The following is an 18,750-nucleotide window of genomic DNA, read 5'->3' as shown; positions in this document are numbered from 1 at the left end:
AAATACTTTTTTTAAGGAAACGATAGCCAATTATTATTAAACCAGGTCCATTTCCGCCAAATTTGTTATGCTTTGGGGAAAGGTACCTAAGCGAACAAGTTTTGAGTTACATCCGGTTTCCCACCGTGCTACCAAATGGGCAACGGTGTTACAAAAACGATTAATATGCTTAAAAGAACAAAAATTAAAAGACAAGCTATTGTTTCTAATATCATCATAGATAAGCTAGATCGGGGATACACCACTTTTTGAGCTCTTCAAAGCAGCCACCACATTCACAGCATCGGTCTCTACTTCAATTGAATTGTAGCCCAATCTCCCAGCCAACATAACACCATAGCGTACCGCCATTGCCTCAGTAATTTTAAGGGTCGTACCAAACGATTTCTTTACTGCTACAGCGACAATAACACCATCAACATCTCTTAGCACGACGCCTAACTCCACCAGCGAACCCACCAACACATGAGCATTAGTGTTCAGTTTGATGCGACCCACTACAGACCACGTCTAACTCGTAACAGTAGCAGCAGCAGGTCCGTGAATTGAGGGAGGTAGCAGCACCTTCTCAGCATATGTATTGTAGTCTTGTACAAGCCTTGCAAAACCTACAGCTAACAGCACACCATTTAGCCTCTCCCCTTGGTACACCATCATATTTCTCCCTTTCCATGCTGCCCACATTAGCGCAGCTATAGCACACAACACACTAGCATCCACCTTCCTACACAGCCAAGACCACAATTCAACAAAATTCAAACGAGGAACATCATTCAATAAGTCCTTATACTCACTAAGGTTCCAGATTTCCATAGCAATAACACAATCTAGCAAGGAGTGTATCACGGTCTCACCAACCCCACAAAACTGACAACTCGCATCAGTTATAATGTGACGCTGCAAAAGTCGTTCTTTCACAGCCATATTCCCCTTCACAGCATTCTATAGAAAATGCTTTTAATTTAGGATTGGAGGTCCACGAGCCTTCCATATCGACTTCCACAACTCCTCCTCTTCCACATTGCCCCCTACATTACTAGCACCCATTTTGGCAAGCCAATACCCGGATTTAACCGAATATTCACCACTCTTTGTAAGGTACCAATACATAGAATCCCCCACCATATTTGAGGATAATGGGGTGGCCAATATTGTAGCAGCCACATCATGATCAAAAAGCTCCTCTACTCTTGCCGCATTCTAGTTTGATCTACATTCAGATAGCAGGGCAGCCACACGCATATCAACATCAGCAGTAGGGGGTCGGGGTGGATAAAAAATCACTCCCTCCTTTAACAGCCACCCATCCGACCACACCTTAATATTCTCCCCATTACCCACTCTCCAAGCTAGACCATCTTGAAGCACCGATTTTGCTCCCCACATACTTCTCCACGAATAGCTAGGATCAAAACCTCTATTTACCTCCAAAATATTAGAATTTTTGAAGTACTTAGATTTAAGAATGTGGTGAAGTAACGATTTTGTTAAAAATCAGTCACCAATATTGCTTTGCTAGAAGGGCTTCATTGAAGCACTTGAGGCTGCGGAACCCCATACCACCCAAAGCTTTGGGTTGACATAACTTATCCCAGCTCTGCCAATGTAGCTTTCTTTCGTTCTCCCTCGAACCCCACCAAAAACTTTTGAGGAGAGTATGAATTTCCTCTAAGAGACCATCCGAAGTTTTTGAAAATGCTCATCATATACGTCAGAATCGCTTGGGCCACAACTTTGATAAGAACCTATTTCCCCGGTTTTGATAGTAGCCTCTCTTTCCACCCATTAAGCTTCTTCCAGATCCTCTCTTTCAAAATTGAAAAAATAGCTTTTTTAGATTTTCCAATAATCGTCGGAAGGCCTAAATATTTCTCAGTTTTTAAACTTCTCTAACACCCAAAGTATCAATAACTAATTGCCTCCTTTCACCCGAAACAAATTTGTTAAAAGCTACCTCTGTCTTACTCAAATTAACTTTCTGACCAGATGCCCTCTCATATTTACTGATTATATAAGCTATCATAGAATATTCCCGCAGAGTAGCCTTTGCAAATAGGATATCATCAGCAAAAAAATAAATGTGACACTCTAGGTACCCCATAACATATCCTTGCACCACTTATTTTCTTCTCAACCGCAGCTTTCTTCAACAGGGTCAAAAACGAGTCAGCACATAACAAGAATAAGTACGGGGAAATTGGAACACCCTGCCTCAACCCCCTAGAAGGAGTTACATAACCCGCCACTTTTCCATTAATCTTATAAGAAAAAGAGACACTCCGAATACAGTTCATGACCCTTCCAATCCACTCAACGCCAAAACCCATCTTCAACATTACTACTTCAAAAAAACACCACTCCACCCTATCATACGCCTTACTCATATCAAGTTTCAACGCCACCGACCCATCCTTCCCTTCCCCTCTACTCTTCATAGAATGAAATTTTTTGAATACAACAAGGGCATTATCTGTAATTAACCGACCCGGCACAAAATTAAAGCACTCTAATTGACAGTAATAATATCATTAAGGAGTGGCTTCGGTTTGTTAGCCAAGAACTTTGATGTTATTTTATATATGACATTGCAACAGCTTATAAGTCTAAACTATGTCATGTTCGTCGGCTCATTACATTTAGGAATTAAAACAATGCACGTTCTATTAATTTCCTCTATATTCACGTTCTCTCTCCACCAATTTTTGACAAGAGTAATAATGTCGAAACCCACAATATGCAAAAAAATTTGAAAAAATAAATCATGCATAGTGCGCCTTATTAGGGTACATTTGGAATTAAGCATCTTTGATCTCTGCTTTGGTTGGCTCAACATTCAAAACATTGTTCATATCCTCCGAAACGCATCTCTCCAAGCCCCCAAGTGCTGCCTCCATCTCCGTGGGGTTACTAGTAGAGAAAAGTTCTGTAAAATAATTCCCTACTATTGCCCGTATCCCATTCTCATCAGTACACCACTCCCCATTTCTATCCACTAACCCCTTAATTGTGTTTTTCTTTTTTCTAGCACTAGCTTTATGATGGAAATAAGCTGTGTTCTTGTCACCGTCCCTCATCTCGTTGGCTCGAGACCTTGCAAACCAATAAGATTCTTGTAGTCGGCGCATCTCAACTAATTCACTCGCAATAATCTTCTCACAGTTACTCATCATCGAAGCATCCACACTGCCCCCTTGTGCAATTTGTAGCTCCGACTCTAGCAGCCTAATTTTGTTCTTTGTATCACCAAAAGACTTCGCTGCCCATCTTCTTAATTCACCTGCACAACCAGCAATTCTATTTTGAGCCTCCAAACCACACCCATCGCTCCATGCTTTCGAAACCACCGAGGCACACCCATCATAGGATAACCATATTGCTTCAAAGTGGAATGATTTTTTCTTCCTCCGATCCCCCTTTCATAGTAATTTATTGTATCCACGATAATGGGAGTGTGATCCGATTCTTCCCTTGGGAGATGTCTAACAAAAAAATTCGGGAATAACGAGCACCACCCACTATCAGCAAGGAACCTATCCAATCGCTCACGAACCATAGTATACGGGGTTCGACCACGTTTCCAAGTAAAAATATTACCCTTATACCCCAAGTCCCTCAAACCACATTCATCAATAGTCTCCCGAAACGCATCCATGAGAGTTTCTCGTCGAATAGTCCCATCATCTTTCTCATTCATACTCACTGTTTCATTAAAATCCCCAAACATAATGCACATAATACTACAAGAGGTCTTAATAGATTTCATCATCTCCTAAGTTTTGTGCTTGTTTTCAGTTTCCGGCCATCCATAACCCCCCATAGCTCTCCAAACTTTATAGTTACCGATTACCTAAAAATTTTAAGTTCAATATGAATTTTCATCAACAAAAAAAACATTTATTTATTTATTGAAACAGTCAAAAGGTTGAAATGAAAAGAATAAAAAAAAAAATCAATTCCTTCTTTCAAAAAAAAAAAAAAAAAAAACCAATTCAATTCCTGAAAAAAAGCCAAAAATATATATGACATCATAAGTGCATTTGGCGGGAAATTTTTTTATGAGATAACGACACATATACAATTTGGGGAGAGGATGATGTCAGCAACTTTCTATTTTAGTAATGGTTAATAGATTCATTAACCAATCATCACCCGTAACAATAGAGTTAAGCATTTTTTTATTCTGTTTTTCTCTGCTATCATAATTTTCATTAATTTGTTAAGTAACCTTGGCTTTTGAATAGAATGATACAGCTAAAGAAAATCATACCCAAAAGTTCTTTTGACGACAATAGTGATGTGTATATATGTTACTAGATGGTATTAAAAAATTACCAATGCAATTTTTCAGCCTTTTAGAGTAATAAGAGATAGGAAAATAAATGAACAAGTCATAAAAAAAAAGTGGCCCTATTTTTTTTATAAATATATATTAAAGGTTTTAGGTAATTATTCATTACCCAATCATCATCCGTAATAATAGAGTTAAGCATTTTTCTATTCTCTTTTCTCTGATATCATAATTTTCATTAATTTGTTAAGAAACCTTGGCTTTTGAATAGGATGATAAACTAAAGAAAATCATACCCGAAAGTTCCTTTGACGACAGTAGTGATGTGCATATATGTTCCTTTGACAACAATAATCCAGTTCAATTCATTAAATGTGAACAGGCCCAAAGAAAGATGTCAAAATGGAGGCACTTTTATTACTTGCTATTATTATCCTCCTGGAAATGTTATAGGGCAAAGACCTTTCTAAGCATATCTTTGGTAGGAGAATTCTATGTGTTAGGGTCATGTTTTATAATTCTTCATACTGGATAAACATTTTTATATACATAAACATAAGTGTAATGTATTCTCTCAATGTCACAATGTTTCATATTCAAACTTGCTTTTGAGAATTGGTGATATTGTTAATTTGCTATCATAATGTTGCTGACGAAATTATGAGGCGTAAAATATGTAACTGATTAACTAATTTATTGTTAATTACAATGTTTAGCCATTGTCGATATAGTCTAACATATAATACTAGATGGTATTTTAAAAAATTATCATCGCAATTTTTCAACCTTTTAGAGCAATAAGAGATAGGAAGTCATAAGAAAAAAAGTGGCCCTATTTTTTTTTATTTTTTATATATATATATATATATATATTAAGGTTTTAGGTAATTATTCATTACCGAATCATCATCCGTAACAATAGAGTTAAGCATTTTCCTATTCTCATTTCTCTGCTATCATAATTTTCATTAATTTGTTAAGTAATCTTGCTTTTGAATAGGATGATAGAGGTAAAGAAAATCATACCCGAAAGTTCCTTTGACGACAATAGTGATGTGTATATATGTTCCTTGAGCAAATCGCACCAGTCCAAAATTTGCAAGCTGCATTATTAAAAAAGCACACATTAATATTTATATTATTGAATTTAATATTAATAATGTGTAATTATAACTTATGGAGTTTTTTATTATATTATTTTAAAATTAGTTTATGCGTGCAATATCCACAAATCTAAATAATAGAGAATTTTCATGTTGTTATAATATCAATCTTGTTAAATGTAATATATTCAACAATTATCTTAAAATAGTTTGTATGATATAAACCTTGTTAAATGTAATGATATTTGTCTAACAAATAATATTATAATTGTTTTTTGCAATCAAACCTTGTTTAATTTTCATTTGTATTTATGTTCATATTACGACAAGCATGATACATGATAATTATAAAAAAAACATTAACAAAATATATGAACAAAAAAGTATATCAATCATTCAAATTTGTTCTTGGTTGGATAAAATGATAAATATTACAAATTATTAATTACGGGTATGTGTTTCACTTATGATGTTTTTAAAAAATATTTCAAAGAAGATCCTTGCAAATTTTGGTAGTGAGCATGAGATTATTTAAGAGAAAAAAATATTTTGAATGGAGATGGTGGTCGCCGGCGAAATAAGGGGGAAAAGAAGAGTCAGCCGACAATGGAGGTAGGCCGCAAGGGGTGGGGGACCGATGAGGGAGGAGATAATTGGCTGGTGGTGTTTTTTTTTTTAAAAAAAAATTAAAGTTAATTATTGAACAATTAGGTGGATTAGAGGAAATTGAAGAATAATCAAGTAAACTAGAGGGTAATTAAGTAATCAGGTTTTTTTTTTTGCAAAATAAAATGAACTTGGTGATTTTTTTTTTAACTTTTTATGACTTAGCCTCGTCGTTTTCGACAATGACTCTACCGAACCCAGACAATCATTGGTACGTGGATTCGGGTGCCACTTCTCACATGACAAATAATTCTGGTAATCTCTTACCCTTGTTTAATTTAATCACTAAAAATCATATTTTAGTTGGTCATGGTCGTCGTATTCTAGTTACCGGTTATGGTCATGGCACCCTTCCTTACCCAAAACCACCTCTTATCCTTAGGGATGTACTCCTAGCCCCTCAAATCATAAAAAACCTAATGTCAGTCCGAAAATTCACCACTGATAATTTTGTGTCCGTTGAATTTGTCCCTTTTGGTTTATCTGTGAAGGACCTTCGCACGGGGAGTATAATAACGAGATGTGATAGCTCGGGGGATCTTTATCCAGTCACCACCACCAAGTCATCTCCGTCAACCTGTCTTGCCACCACTCTCACTGCCACTTCACCAACTACTTGGCACAGTCGTCTAGGACATCTTGGAGCCCCAGTTTTTAGCTTTCTTAGGTCTAAAAACTTTATTAATTGTAATAAGGAGCATGACTCCATTTTTTGCAATTCTTGTCAAATAGGAAAACATGTTAAACTACCTTTTGAAAACTCCAATAATAATACTCTTTGTGCCTTTGATATAATTCATGCCGATTTATGGACCTCTCCAATCCGGAGTAACCAAGGTCACAAATACTATCTTGTATTATTAGATGATTTTACTCACTTTGTGTGGACCATTCCTCTCAAATTCAAATCCCAAGCCTTCCAATCTTTTATTAATTTTTCGACAATATGTTAAAACTCAATTTCAGCGTCAAATTAAAATTTTTCAATGTGACCATGGTCGGGAATTTGATAATGATCCTTTTAAGCAAAAATGTATTGAAAATGGGATGGTCTTTCGTTTCTCGTGTCCACACACATCTTCCCAAAATGGCAAAGTCGAACGTATGATTCGTACGATTAATAACATTAAACGTACAATTATGTTTCATGCGTCTCTCCCTCCCTCTTATTGGTTTTATGCTCTTGAAACGGCAACCTAGGCCTACGGGGGTGAATATTGTAAATTGTATGTGGATATGGAGACACAAAGAAAATTCTAATGGTGACCTTGAAAGGCACAAAGCTCATCTTGTTTGTGATGGTAGGCCGCAGGAAAAGGGTGTAGATTGTGATGAGACGTTTAGTCCGGTTGTAAAACCGGTGACCATTCGTACAGTTCTCAGTTTGGCTATGGCTCAGAAGTGGTCTATACATCAACTAGATGTGAAAAATGCATTCCTTCCACTAGTAGAATAAACGTGATGGGAAGGGGTTCAAACCCCCTAATGGAAAGCGGTTCTGAACCGCATGACATTGGGGGGCTTGCCATTAGCCTTTTAAATGGCAAGCGGTTCTGAACCGCTTGCCATTTGTAGTGAAAGGGTAGCGGTTTCGGCGCCAAACCGCTGCCCATTATGGGTATAAAAAATAATTTTTTTTTTTAGTTTTTCCAATTAAATTGAAACACAAACATAATATATGCAAAAACATTAATATTTTTATTAATTAATTGTTGTAATATTACATTTTCATTAAAAAAAATAATAATTCAAGCATATTACAACTGATGCTGCTCTTGTTCACCAGCCGCGCGCACCTCCAACCGCACGCGCCACCAGCCGCCACCACCAACCACCTTAACCCGTATCACCACCACCAACCACCTTAACCCGTACCACCACCACCACCCTATCCAGATTAACCGTATCTTCCAAACAATAAATTGAAAAAATAAACAACAATAAGTAACTTAATTTCAGATCTTTTGTGTAAAAAAAAAATCATATCTTAAATTATAAACAACAAAATTTTAAAGCTAAAAACTCAAACCAGACCCCCACCCACCACGGCCTCCACCCACGCGACCACCACCCACCCACTATAATACCCCGTATTTTTATACCCATTTTATTTAAAGTATGTATTTTATAAAGTATTTGAATAGTTGTAATTATTTTTATTAAAGTATTTTAATTAATATTATTATTAAAGGAAAGTTCATTTAATTATTTTATTTAAAAGTTGGGGTTTTATTTTTGAAAAGTTTAATTTTTAACAAGTTTTATTAGGGAAGGAATTAGGAAAAACCTAGAAGAGGGTTAGTAGAGAAGGGGTATAAATATCCCACTTATGAGGCAAATCAAACTTTGCCCAGAGTGGAGAAAACCCAAGGTAAACTTCTCTCTCTCTTCCTTATTTTTTTCCTTTTTCTTTTTCCCCCTTCCCCTTAAACTTTTGGCTACCCCCCCCCTCACCGCCGCTGCCAGCAGGCGCAAGCCGCCGGCAGCAGGCAGCCGCCGCCGCCAGCAGCCGGCAGCCGGTGGTGGCTGCCGCCCTTCTTCCCCTTTCCCTTTTTTCGAATCTTATATAAAAAAAAAAAATTGAAGCTTTCTTGTTTTAATTGAATCTATTCTTGGATCTAAATATAAATTATGAGTTTGGGGGTTTAATTTTGATGTTTGATAATTGTAATTGTATGAATTAATTTTCAGATTTGGTTTTTAATTAAAAAGCCCCAATTTTTTAAACCCTAGGTCCTTGATTTATGAAAATTATGAAAGCATATGAGGAATTAATGTTTAGATCTTCAATTTAAGTGTTTTAAGACTAAATTACAGCAAGTTTTAATTAGAAATAAAGTGCTGGAATTTTATGTAGAGCACTTAATATTATGTTTTTGAAGGAAATTTAAATTACCCATTAAGTTGGACTTAATTAGAGTGTTTTAAATATAATTTCAGCTTATTCAAATTATTTTAAGAGGGGTTTTAGGATAGTATATATTGCTGGAAATTTGTTTAGAGTGGATTTTAATGCTCTATTATAATTTTAATGTGTAGGAGACTTCGAAGTGAGCAATTTTTACTAGTCGTGACGGTTTTAAGATCGTATTCAAGGTACGTTCGCGTACTTAGCATATTTTGATGATGTAGAATCATGCTAGGTTTAATTTCAATCAATTACAAGTAGTATCATGCTAAGGTTTATGTGTTGAATCGTGAGTTATTGGTGTTGGTGATTGAATTGTGAAGCATGAATTACTTGTGATGGTTTATGGATTGGAAAATTATATTTTGGCATGATTATATGGACTACATATTTATTTATGGCATGATAGAGAGAATGTTTAATTAAACTAATTGTTTAATTATGTTTGGAATATTGAAAGGAAATTTTATTATGGTTCATATAATTTTTATTGACGCTTTAAGCATGAGAAAGGAGCTATATAAGTGTCTATGTACACAAGGAATAAATTGTATGTTGGTGCCTTTGTGCACTTAAGGTGTTTTAACACCGAGGTATAGGATTGTTGGCGCTTTATGCGTTTAAGGTGTTTTAACACCGAGGTATAGGATTGTTGGCGCTTTATGCGTTTAAGGTGTCTTCGACACTGAGGTAGAATTAAAAAGGGTTCAACATTAAATATTATGTGGTCACTAATTATTCAAGAATTAAATTGGTATATTTGTTTGATTGAATAATTATTGTTGATTGACTTATTATGCCTTGAGAGTCATCACCAAGTCTAATAATATGTAAATAACGTAAAGTGAAAGAGATTACGCACCAAAACTCTTGGAACGTATATACCTTGAGTATGAACATATGGGGGGAGTTATGTGACTTTATATTTGATCATAACTTCTAACGGAGTACAGGACGCTGTATATTCCTTTTTTTTATGCGCTGGAATTCCGCCACCTATGTGTGGCACAGGTTTGTTGTTGGCACGGTTAGCTCCCGTGTCAGTTAACCCCAATTTTATTTGGGATAGGATTAGTTGGAAACCCATTCGATGCGTAATCAACGCTAAATGAATTATTTAGTGTCTAGTTAAAGTATCTTGTTGATTGTTGTGTGTGCTTGTAAACAGGTGCAATGAGGTAAGTGTGTGTGATGATAGGAGAATGCATGTTAGTGTGTTTAATTACGCTTATGTACTTAGCTTTGCTGATTGTGTGTGTTGTTTGTTTCTGGCCATGTCTTTATCTTGGCCCTACGGATGATCCATTTTAATGGAGAGTAGTGGGGGCAAGTAGAGATACATTTTTCAGGTATTGAAGCATGTTCATGACGGGGCATGAGTGAAGAGAGAATCATGCTAGCTTCTATTAGAATATGATGTGTTTATGCATTGAATATTTTATTATATTACTTTATGGACTAACACAAAAGATTGGTTGTTCGGTTTTGAATAAGGGCCTTAAATGGTTCCAAGTTGTAGTGGATTTTAATTGGCTTTGGTTTTGTTGATTTTCAACTTTATTTTCGTTGGTTTGGTTTTTTTAAATCGTGTTATTTAAATAGTTTTGGTTTTCAAGTCTTCCGCTGTGTATCTTTGATAGTTGCCTTAGCCGTTTTCACGGTGGCGGTAATGTCTTAGATATTCCTAAAACGTATTTTAAAAGGAGTAAAGTGTGCATTTAAAGGAAAGGAATTTCTAGGGTGTTACACCCACGACCCTAACCCAAACCAGACCCCCACCCACCCACGACCCTAACGCAAAACAGACCCCCACCCACCACGACCTCCACCGACGACCACCACCCACCCACGACCCTAACCCAAACCAGACCCCAACCCACCCACGACCCTAACCCAAACCAGACCCCCACCCACCCACGACCCTAACCCAAACCAGACCCCCACCCACCACGACCTCCACCCACGACCACCACCCACCACGACCTCCACCCACGACCCTAACCCAAATCAAATTAAAAAAAAAAACTAAAATCGAAATAAAAATTAAAAAAACCATCAATCTAACCCGATTTTGGCTTCAAATTATGGTTTTAAAGGTCAAATTCGACATAAAAACTCGAAAACTCTAGAGTTTTTATGGTCGAATTTGACCTAAAAAACTTATACACCCACATGCATGCACGAAATTGTTCAAAATTGTTCGAAATTTGGTTGAAATTATCCTCGAAATTAGCTCGAAAATACCCAATTATGTTCAAATTTGATGAGATGAGAAAGAACAAAGAAAAGAGAAAATGAAAGTAGAAAGGGCGAATTAGAGGGAAGAGGAGAGAGAGGGAAAACGAGAGTAGAAAATGAAAGAAGAAAGGGGCGAAATGAAAGAGGAGAGAGAGAGAGAGAGCAGCCGAAATGAAAGAGGAGAGAGAGAGCCGGGGTAAGGAAGAGGAGAAGAGAAATAAAAGAGGAGGGGTAAGCGTGTTTTAGGGTTTTTTTTTTTAATTGGCAAGCGGTTTGGGGTTGAACCGCTTGTCATTATATATATTGGCAAGCGGTTCGCGCCAAAACCGCTTGCCATTTCATATTACAGGTTTAAAAAAAAAAAAGGATGAATGGCAAGCGGATTTTTAAAACCGCTTGCCTTTTGGGGCTTCCCATCACTTATTTTCTACTAGTGTTCATGGTGACTTACAAGAGACCGTATATATGCATTAACCACCTGATTTTGTTGATAAACGGGTTCCAGATCATGTGTGTTTGCTTCGAAAAGCTTTATATGGCCTCAAACAAGCTCCTAGGGCTTGGTATCAAAGGTTTGCTAATTTTTTATTGAAAATGGGGTTTGTCATTACTAAGAGTGATACTTCGCTTTTTACTTATCGTCATGGTAATGATCTTGCTTACTTACTTCTCTATGTTGATGATATTATTCTGACTACTTCCACTAATGGGTTACGTGAGAAGATGATTACTCAGTTGAAATCTAAGAGAATATTACTCGAATATTCTCCTCATAGGTATAAGATATATTTTAATGTAAATATTATCATATTTGGCAGGTTTCCTAACACAGTTAGGACTGTCGTACATATTGTAAACCATATATATATTGATCAATGGAATACCCTCCAATTACGGAGTTTCACAATCTAACATTACTCAATAATTATCCATTTGACTTGATATATTAAAAAGATCTACCTATTCTATTACATTATCCAACAATTTTTTTTAAAAAACCCTAATATTATAAGGAACATATCCCATGATAAATCTTAATTTAAGCACAGGTAGTTATTGTTAATTTACAGACGAAGTATTGTTGGAATAATATTGTTGGAAGAATTGTTAAGGATGACACAATAATGCAATGATAATAAATTGCTGCTGCTAAATATATCAAAATAATGAGACATACTTGTTTCAAAAAAATAGTGAGACATTTTGACTTCTCGAGCTTTGTGATCTTCACGAAGAGGTTTCCCTCCCCGGATAAGATTGTGAGGTTGGGGAGGCCAGGAGTCAGGAGTGGAGCCCTCTTGGAGACTTGTTCACCGAGGCAATACATGCAAGAGACGCAGTTAAGTCATACCAGACAGCCTCGAATGAATCTGAGAGCTTTGTTCTAGACCATTTGAGACAATCTGTTTCAGCCCAGTGCCAATTGTGGACGTTGGTTCCGTCTGGTATGTCTTGTACTATCCAACGCTTGTCTCCTTTGCCGTATTTCGCCATTGTTGCAGAGAAGAAGGTTGAAGAAAGCGAAAGTGATGGGTTTTAAGAGAGAGAAAGAAGGGGGAGTGAGAATTGGGGCGGAGGCGAAGAAAAGAAAATAAAAATTCTAGCGTAGTCGTCAGCTACAGACGAATACGGACGACTACGGTCGACTATGATAAGATATTAAATCTGGACCGTTAATGTATTATTTATGTAATCCTAGTCGTCCAAATTGACATCTTAAAAATACAGTCATTAAGTCTTGTTTGGATAAATTTTTTTGTTCAAATGCTTTTATTTTTTTCTTATATAAATTGAATAAAAATATCTTTGAAATAATAAATATTTCATCCTCAACCTATTTCATAATCAAACTTAAATAATTTTCATATGATTTTCAAAATCATCTTCAACCTATGTGCTATGTCATCTAAAACCTTCATGTTGAACTTAAAACCATGAAATCAATAAAACCAATGTCTATTCATCATAATTCTGGTTTAATTTTAAATAAATTAAATTCTTATATTTATTTTGATTTTATGAATTATAATCAATTTATTTATTAGTATTATTGTGTAAAAAATCACTTAAAATACATTATGATTTCGTGTTAACATTTGATCATATGATTTCAAGATTAATACGCCATTGTTGAATGTTAAGAATTAATTTTCTGATTTTATATTTATTTAATGATTTTGGGATTGATTTCTAGATTTGTCGTATTATTTTGTGTTTAACTTTGATTAGTAGTATAAGTTCATGAGTATTATCCACCATTGTTAAAATGTTGAAGCTATGGTCATGATTTTAGGTTGAAGACAAATAAAAATAAAACAAGATTTTTTTTTTTGAAAGGGAAATAAAAAAGATATTTAGCTAAAACAGAAATAGTTGTTTACGTGATTTTAGCCTTTTTTTTTTTTAAGAAAAAAAGCTATATTTTTTTAAAAATAAGTGTTATTTGTATTCTTTTTTTCTCTGATGGTCAGTATTTGATTTTATAGAAAAAAAAAATCAACAAGGAAAAAAATTAAGACATATATATTGATATATTATAATATTCTTGATAAATTCATCTCAAAACTCTATATCTCATTCAAACTCATAAAGTGAATATATAGAGTACAGTACATTAGTACATACTACAATACTATTTTATTCTAACTAAAAGATAGAAAACAATTCCACAATTTAAGCAATCTACCGATACGGTTATACAATATTATCATCAAAGATATCAAAAAGATATTCCCTAAAATACATAATATATCCTTAATAATTCCCTTCCCCAAATTAACTAACGCTCTCTAACACGAAAAGGCTATAATCAATCACAATAATTTGTTTTTCCTTAAATTCATCTTAATAAACAAAAACTAACGCCCAACTTCAACCATGGCGGATTACTAAAAAATTTATGACTAATCAAAATTAAACACAAAACCATATGATTTTTTATTTATTTATTTATTTATTTTTTTGGGAGGAAACACAAAACGATATGAATGATAAAACTTAAACACGAAATCATAAGATAATATGTGTTTTTTTAACCCAAATTTGTATACATATGATTAAATTGATTTCAATATTACGAACTAATTTAAATTGACGGATGAATATGATGACCGTGCATATTCACTTGAAAATATTTGCATATTTAGTGAAAAAAAAAATTGTACTATGTATATTAACTCGTCTCAATTGTGTGTGTATGAATTTTGATAACTACCCTTTAATTAAAAAAAAAAACTAATCTTTAGCGATTTATTTTGGGACTAACTAGTAGTCGTTTGAGTCCGCCTTATTTTATTTCTTTGTTACGTACTACGTACATTCAAGTATATATATTTTCGCATATTCCTTTTAAGATAAGGGGTTCTCAATCTAAACAAGGATCGTTATTTAATAGGTAATAATGTTTCGGGTAAGTAACTATTTTCAGCATTAAAAATCGGTCATTCTTATTCTAATAATTTACTAAGAACCATAATTAAGGGCATATTCACATTTACTAAACTGAGCTGAACTGAACTGATTGGAGCTGAACTGAACTGAACTCAGCTGAAATGAATATTTTAAGTGAGAAGAAAAATTAGGAGCTGAACTGATTGGAACTAGACTGAATTGAACTGATTGGAACTAAACTGAACTGAACTGATTAGAACTAAACTGAACTGAACTGATTAGAGCTGAACTGAACTGAAATTAAGCTAAAGTGAACAGGCCCTAAGGTAATGAGATCTTGATTAGATAGATTTACAATAAATCTAGTCAAGAGTGCTAATTAAAAACAGATGTGATTATCCGAAATAACTTTATACTTTTCGAGTTTTTAAAAAGATGTATTAAACCACTTTGTTTTAATTAAGTATGCCCAAATATAACTTAGGTATACCCAAATTGGAAACATTTTATATACCATGATCTATGTTTAATCAAGTCTTATCTTAGTCAATTTTCTAATTAACAAATAAAAATCAACTTTTGAGTAAGCCCAAAATTATTGTTATGTACTACGCACATTAAAGTATATGTTTTAGTCATGTCTTATTATTACGTACTATGTACATTGAACTATATGTTTTAACCATGTCTTATCTTTGTCAATCATCCTTATTTAATAGTAAGATTCGAATTTTGGGTACACCAAAAATTAAATTGGGGATTCCTAAAAGCCAGCAAAATTTATGTATGCTCTAAGGGTTGTGAGTTTTAGGTTAATCTGTTGCAAATAATAGGATTAACAGACGAAATTGCTAAGATTCTTGCGTCTATAAATTTCGACAATTGTCCTTCAATTGGATTAAAAGCAAACATAGCTATTTCACAAAAAAAAATAAAAAAAAAAAAAAAAAAAAATAAGCAAACATATCTATAGCGTTGTATTTTGGGCTAACTACTAGTCATGTGACCCCTAGTTGGCTTGTTGTGTTATTTGTTACGTACTATGTACACTCAAGTATATATGTTTTCTTGATCCTAAAATAAATTTATGATAAGGTGGTTTGCTAATCTAAACAAGGATCGTTATGTAATACGTAATGTTTTGGTTGAGCAGCTATATTTTCTATATCTAAATTGGTTTTTCAATTTTAATAAGAGCTGTGATAAACTAATAAGACCTTAGTTAGATAGATCGAGTAGCAATAAATCTAGTGAAGAGTATTAAAAATGGATGTGATTATCTTAAATAACCTTAAATTTTTTATTTTTTCTTTCTAGTGAAGATTATTAAAAATGGATGTGATTATCTTAAATAACCTTAAACTTTTTATTTTTTCTTTTTTACAAAAAAAAAAAAATTAAACCACTTCATTTTAGGTACGCCCAAATACAACTTAGGTATACCCAAATTAAAAAACATTTTATACACTGTAATCTATGTCTTGGTCAAGTCTTATCTTTGCCATTCATTCTAATATAATTAACTTTAAAAAAAAATTGGATAAGCCCAAAATTAAATATTTTTGGGTATGTCGAAAATTAAATTTAGGATATTTAAAAGCGAAATATATGTATGTATGCTTTATAGGGGTTTAGAGTTTTTTTTCTATGCAAGAGTAATCCTTCGTTGTGAATAATAATAAGACAAACAATCGAAATTGCTAGGATTCTTGCGTATATGAATTTCGATAATAATCCTTCGATTGAAGGCAAACTAATCTTTACCGCTTTATTTTGGGACTAACTAGTAGACGTTTGTGACTGCCTAATTATGTTAAGTATTGTTACGTACTGCGTACATTCAAGTTTACGTTCATGTATTCTTAAATTAATCTTAGATAAGGGGATTACTCATTCTAAATAAGAATAGTTGTGTAATAGGTAATAATGTTTTGGCCGATTAACTATTTTCAACATATAAATTCGGGATTTTTACTTAAAATCAGAACTACAATTAAGCTAATAAGACCTTTGTTAGATACAGTGGTAATTAATTAAGTCAAGAATACTAAAAACAGATGTGATTATCTAAAATAATCTTATATTTCTATATTTTGTAAAAATAAATAATAATTAAATAAACAAATAAAAGCGAATTGAACCACTTTGTTTTAGATACATCCAATTATAACTAAGTTATATCCAAAATAAAAAAATATTTTATACACCGTGATCTATTTTTTAATCAACTCTTATCTTTGTCAATTGTTCTAATTGACAAATAAGATTCGCATGTTGTGTACACCCAAAATTAGTTTGATGATACCTAAAAGCGAAATTTATGTATGATATAGTAGTTGTGATTTATTTCAATGCAAGGTTATATTATTATGTTGCAAACAATAGGACTAATAGACAAAATTGCTATAAGATTATTGCGTGTATAAATTTAGATAACTGTCTTTCGATTAAAGACAAACGAATCTTTTTTAGCGTTTTATTTTGGGACTAACTAGTAGTCATTTGGGACCGCCTAGTTATGTAGGGTAAAACTACCCTAGCCACTAATGTTGACTAACTAGATTCGCTGAGCTTGTTAAAAAAAAAAAGAAAAAAAAAAGAAAAAAAGGAACAAACTAGATTAGCTCAAGTGCTCAACTGATTGGCTGATTGCTAAAGCCAATGAAAGAAAATATATACTGTACTAACTAATTTCTTTCTTCCCCTCAAAAAAAAAAAAAAAACTAATTTCTTTTTTTTTAACGGTTTATACTAAATAAATTAGATATATAATTATAGAATATATGATAACCTGGCAATCCTTATTTTTTTTAACGAAAATTTATCAAGCATCTCCAAATCTCCAATGGTACATTATTTATTATGACTTGAGAAAAAAAATTTCTTTTTATAAAATTTATTAAGTATTACTAAAACAAAACATGCTGACATCATTAAGAGACACATGTCAACTTCTTATGAAATTTTTTCCCGCTAAAACTATATTTGACATCTATCATCATTTTTATCTTCTATTGTATATTTTTTTCCTCCTAATTTCTAAATACAGTACTTCTTTCAAAATATTAAAAAGAGATTATGGTTATATACTTTCGGATAAAGAATATTGATAGCTATTTTAAACAAATAATATCTAATTAATCCGTGCAACGCACGAGACTAAACTAGTAAAGGAATAAAGCAAATTTTGAAAAATTACATTAATTAGTTTTTTTTAGTTTCTTTCAAAATTATAGCTTCTTTTCTTTGAAAAAAAAGCATCTTAACTTAACTATTATGAATTCTCGAATTTTCTTGCAAAAAAAAAAAATAAAAAAAAAAGGATGAATTCCAGAATTTGTTATACAAGTCTCACGGATGCCCCAAAATAAACAAGAGTTATTTTTTTTTTTGACAGGAAAGAGTTAATTTAGGAGAAAATTAAGTTAATTTATTTTTTCATACATTGCTTCCCCTAAATAAGGCCCCTTCCAAAAAAAAATTAATTTATTTTTTATTTTATAATAAAATTGAATATATATTCTAATATGTTACCTAAAATTATGTTCTTACCTTATTTTACGATTATAATAATTGAGAGCTCCATCTTCAACAATGGCATACTATATTTGAGAACTTTAACATTCAACAATGAAAAGTATATAAAAATAGTCAATTAATCAATATGACACATGAAATCCTAAAATATAATGCATTAATTTTTAAGAAAAAATGTTTGTAAAGATAATCAAATGGATTATATTAATCGCTGAAGTTAATTTTCGTTCAAAAAAAAAAAAGAGAATCCCTGAAATTAATTAAAATTTTCGAGTTTATTTAACCTAAAATTGAAGAATAATTATGATGATTATATATTAATTTATTGATTTCATATATACTTAGGTAATTTAAGGATGAGTTTTGAATGAAGGTTAAAGGTTTAAGGTTGAAAATAAAGTGCACCAATGAATAAGGTTGAAGCTATCATGATGGAGATGAAGCATGAGAATAAAGCTGTACATATGTTTTTTTTTTGAACGACTTTTATCAAATTTGATGGTTTTTTGTTTTTTGTTTTTTATAATATCATAATTTGAAAGAAAAAAAAAAATTACCCTCTAAAAGTAACAAAACAAACAACATTTAGCTGACTGGTCGCTGACTGGTCATGACTTATA

General features: G+C 33.1%; 2 protein-coding genes across 2 annotated transcripts; both read right to left on the bottom strand.

The window, feature by feature from the left end:
- Positions 1–225: 225 nt before the first annotated feature.
- Positions 226–924, bottom strand: LOC110689465. The gene is made up of 2 exons (XM_021866253.1): positions 516–924; positions 226–395 (listed from the first exon to the last, which is right to left on the bottom strand). Exons 1-2 carry the CDS (start codon positions 922–924, stop codon positions 226–228), a joined length of 579 nt encoding a protein of 192 aa, XP_021721945.1.
- A 1,871-nt stretch (positions 925–2,795) lies between these two features.
- LOC110689464 lies at positions 2,796–3,694 on the bottom strand. Its single transcript, XM_021866252.1, has 2 exons — positions 3,355–3,694; positions 2,796–3,277 (listed from the first exon to the last, which is right to left on the bottom strand). The coding sequence occupies exons 1-2, from the start codon at positions 3,692–3,694 to the stop codon at positions 2,796–2,798; spliced, it is 822 nt and encodes a 273-aa protein (XP_021721944.1).
- Positions 3,695–18,750: the final 15,056 nt, after the last annotated feature.

This window comes from Chenopodium quinoa, unplaced genomic scaffold (assembly GCF_001683475.1).
Source record: "Chenopodium quinoa cultivar QQ74 unplaced genomic scaffold, ASM168347v1, whole genome shotgun sequence".
NCBI classification, from domain to species: Eukaryota; Viridiplantae; Streptophyta; class Magnoliopsida; order Caryophyllales; family Amaranthaceae; genus Chenopodium; species Chenopodium quinoa.
The sequence above is the reverse complement of the archived record's forward strand: the minus strand, read 5'-3'. Positions and strand labels throughout refer to the sequence as shown.

Excerpts from the sequence above, each read along its gene's own strand:
- LOC110689464 (XM_021866252.1), bottom strand. The coding sequence starts at position 3,694 with ATGAATGAGAAAGATGATGGGACTATTCGACGAGAAACTCTCATGGAT. Across the intron at positions 3,278-3,354 it reads ATATGGTTATCCTATGATGG|GTGAATTAAGAAGATGGGCA; the intron begins GTGTGCCTCGGT and ends CTGGTTGTGCAG.
- LOC110689465 (XM_021866253.1), bottom strand. The coding sequence starts at position 924 with ATGGCTGTGAAAGAACGACTTTTGCAGCGTCACATTATAACTGATGCG. Across the intron at positions 396-515 it reads TGCTGCTGCTACTGTTACGA|CAGTAAAGAAATCGTTTGGT; the intron begins GTTAGACGTGGT and ends TTGTCGCTGTAG.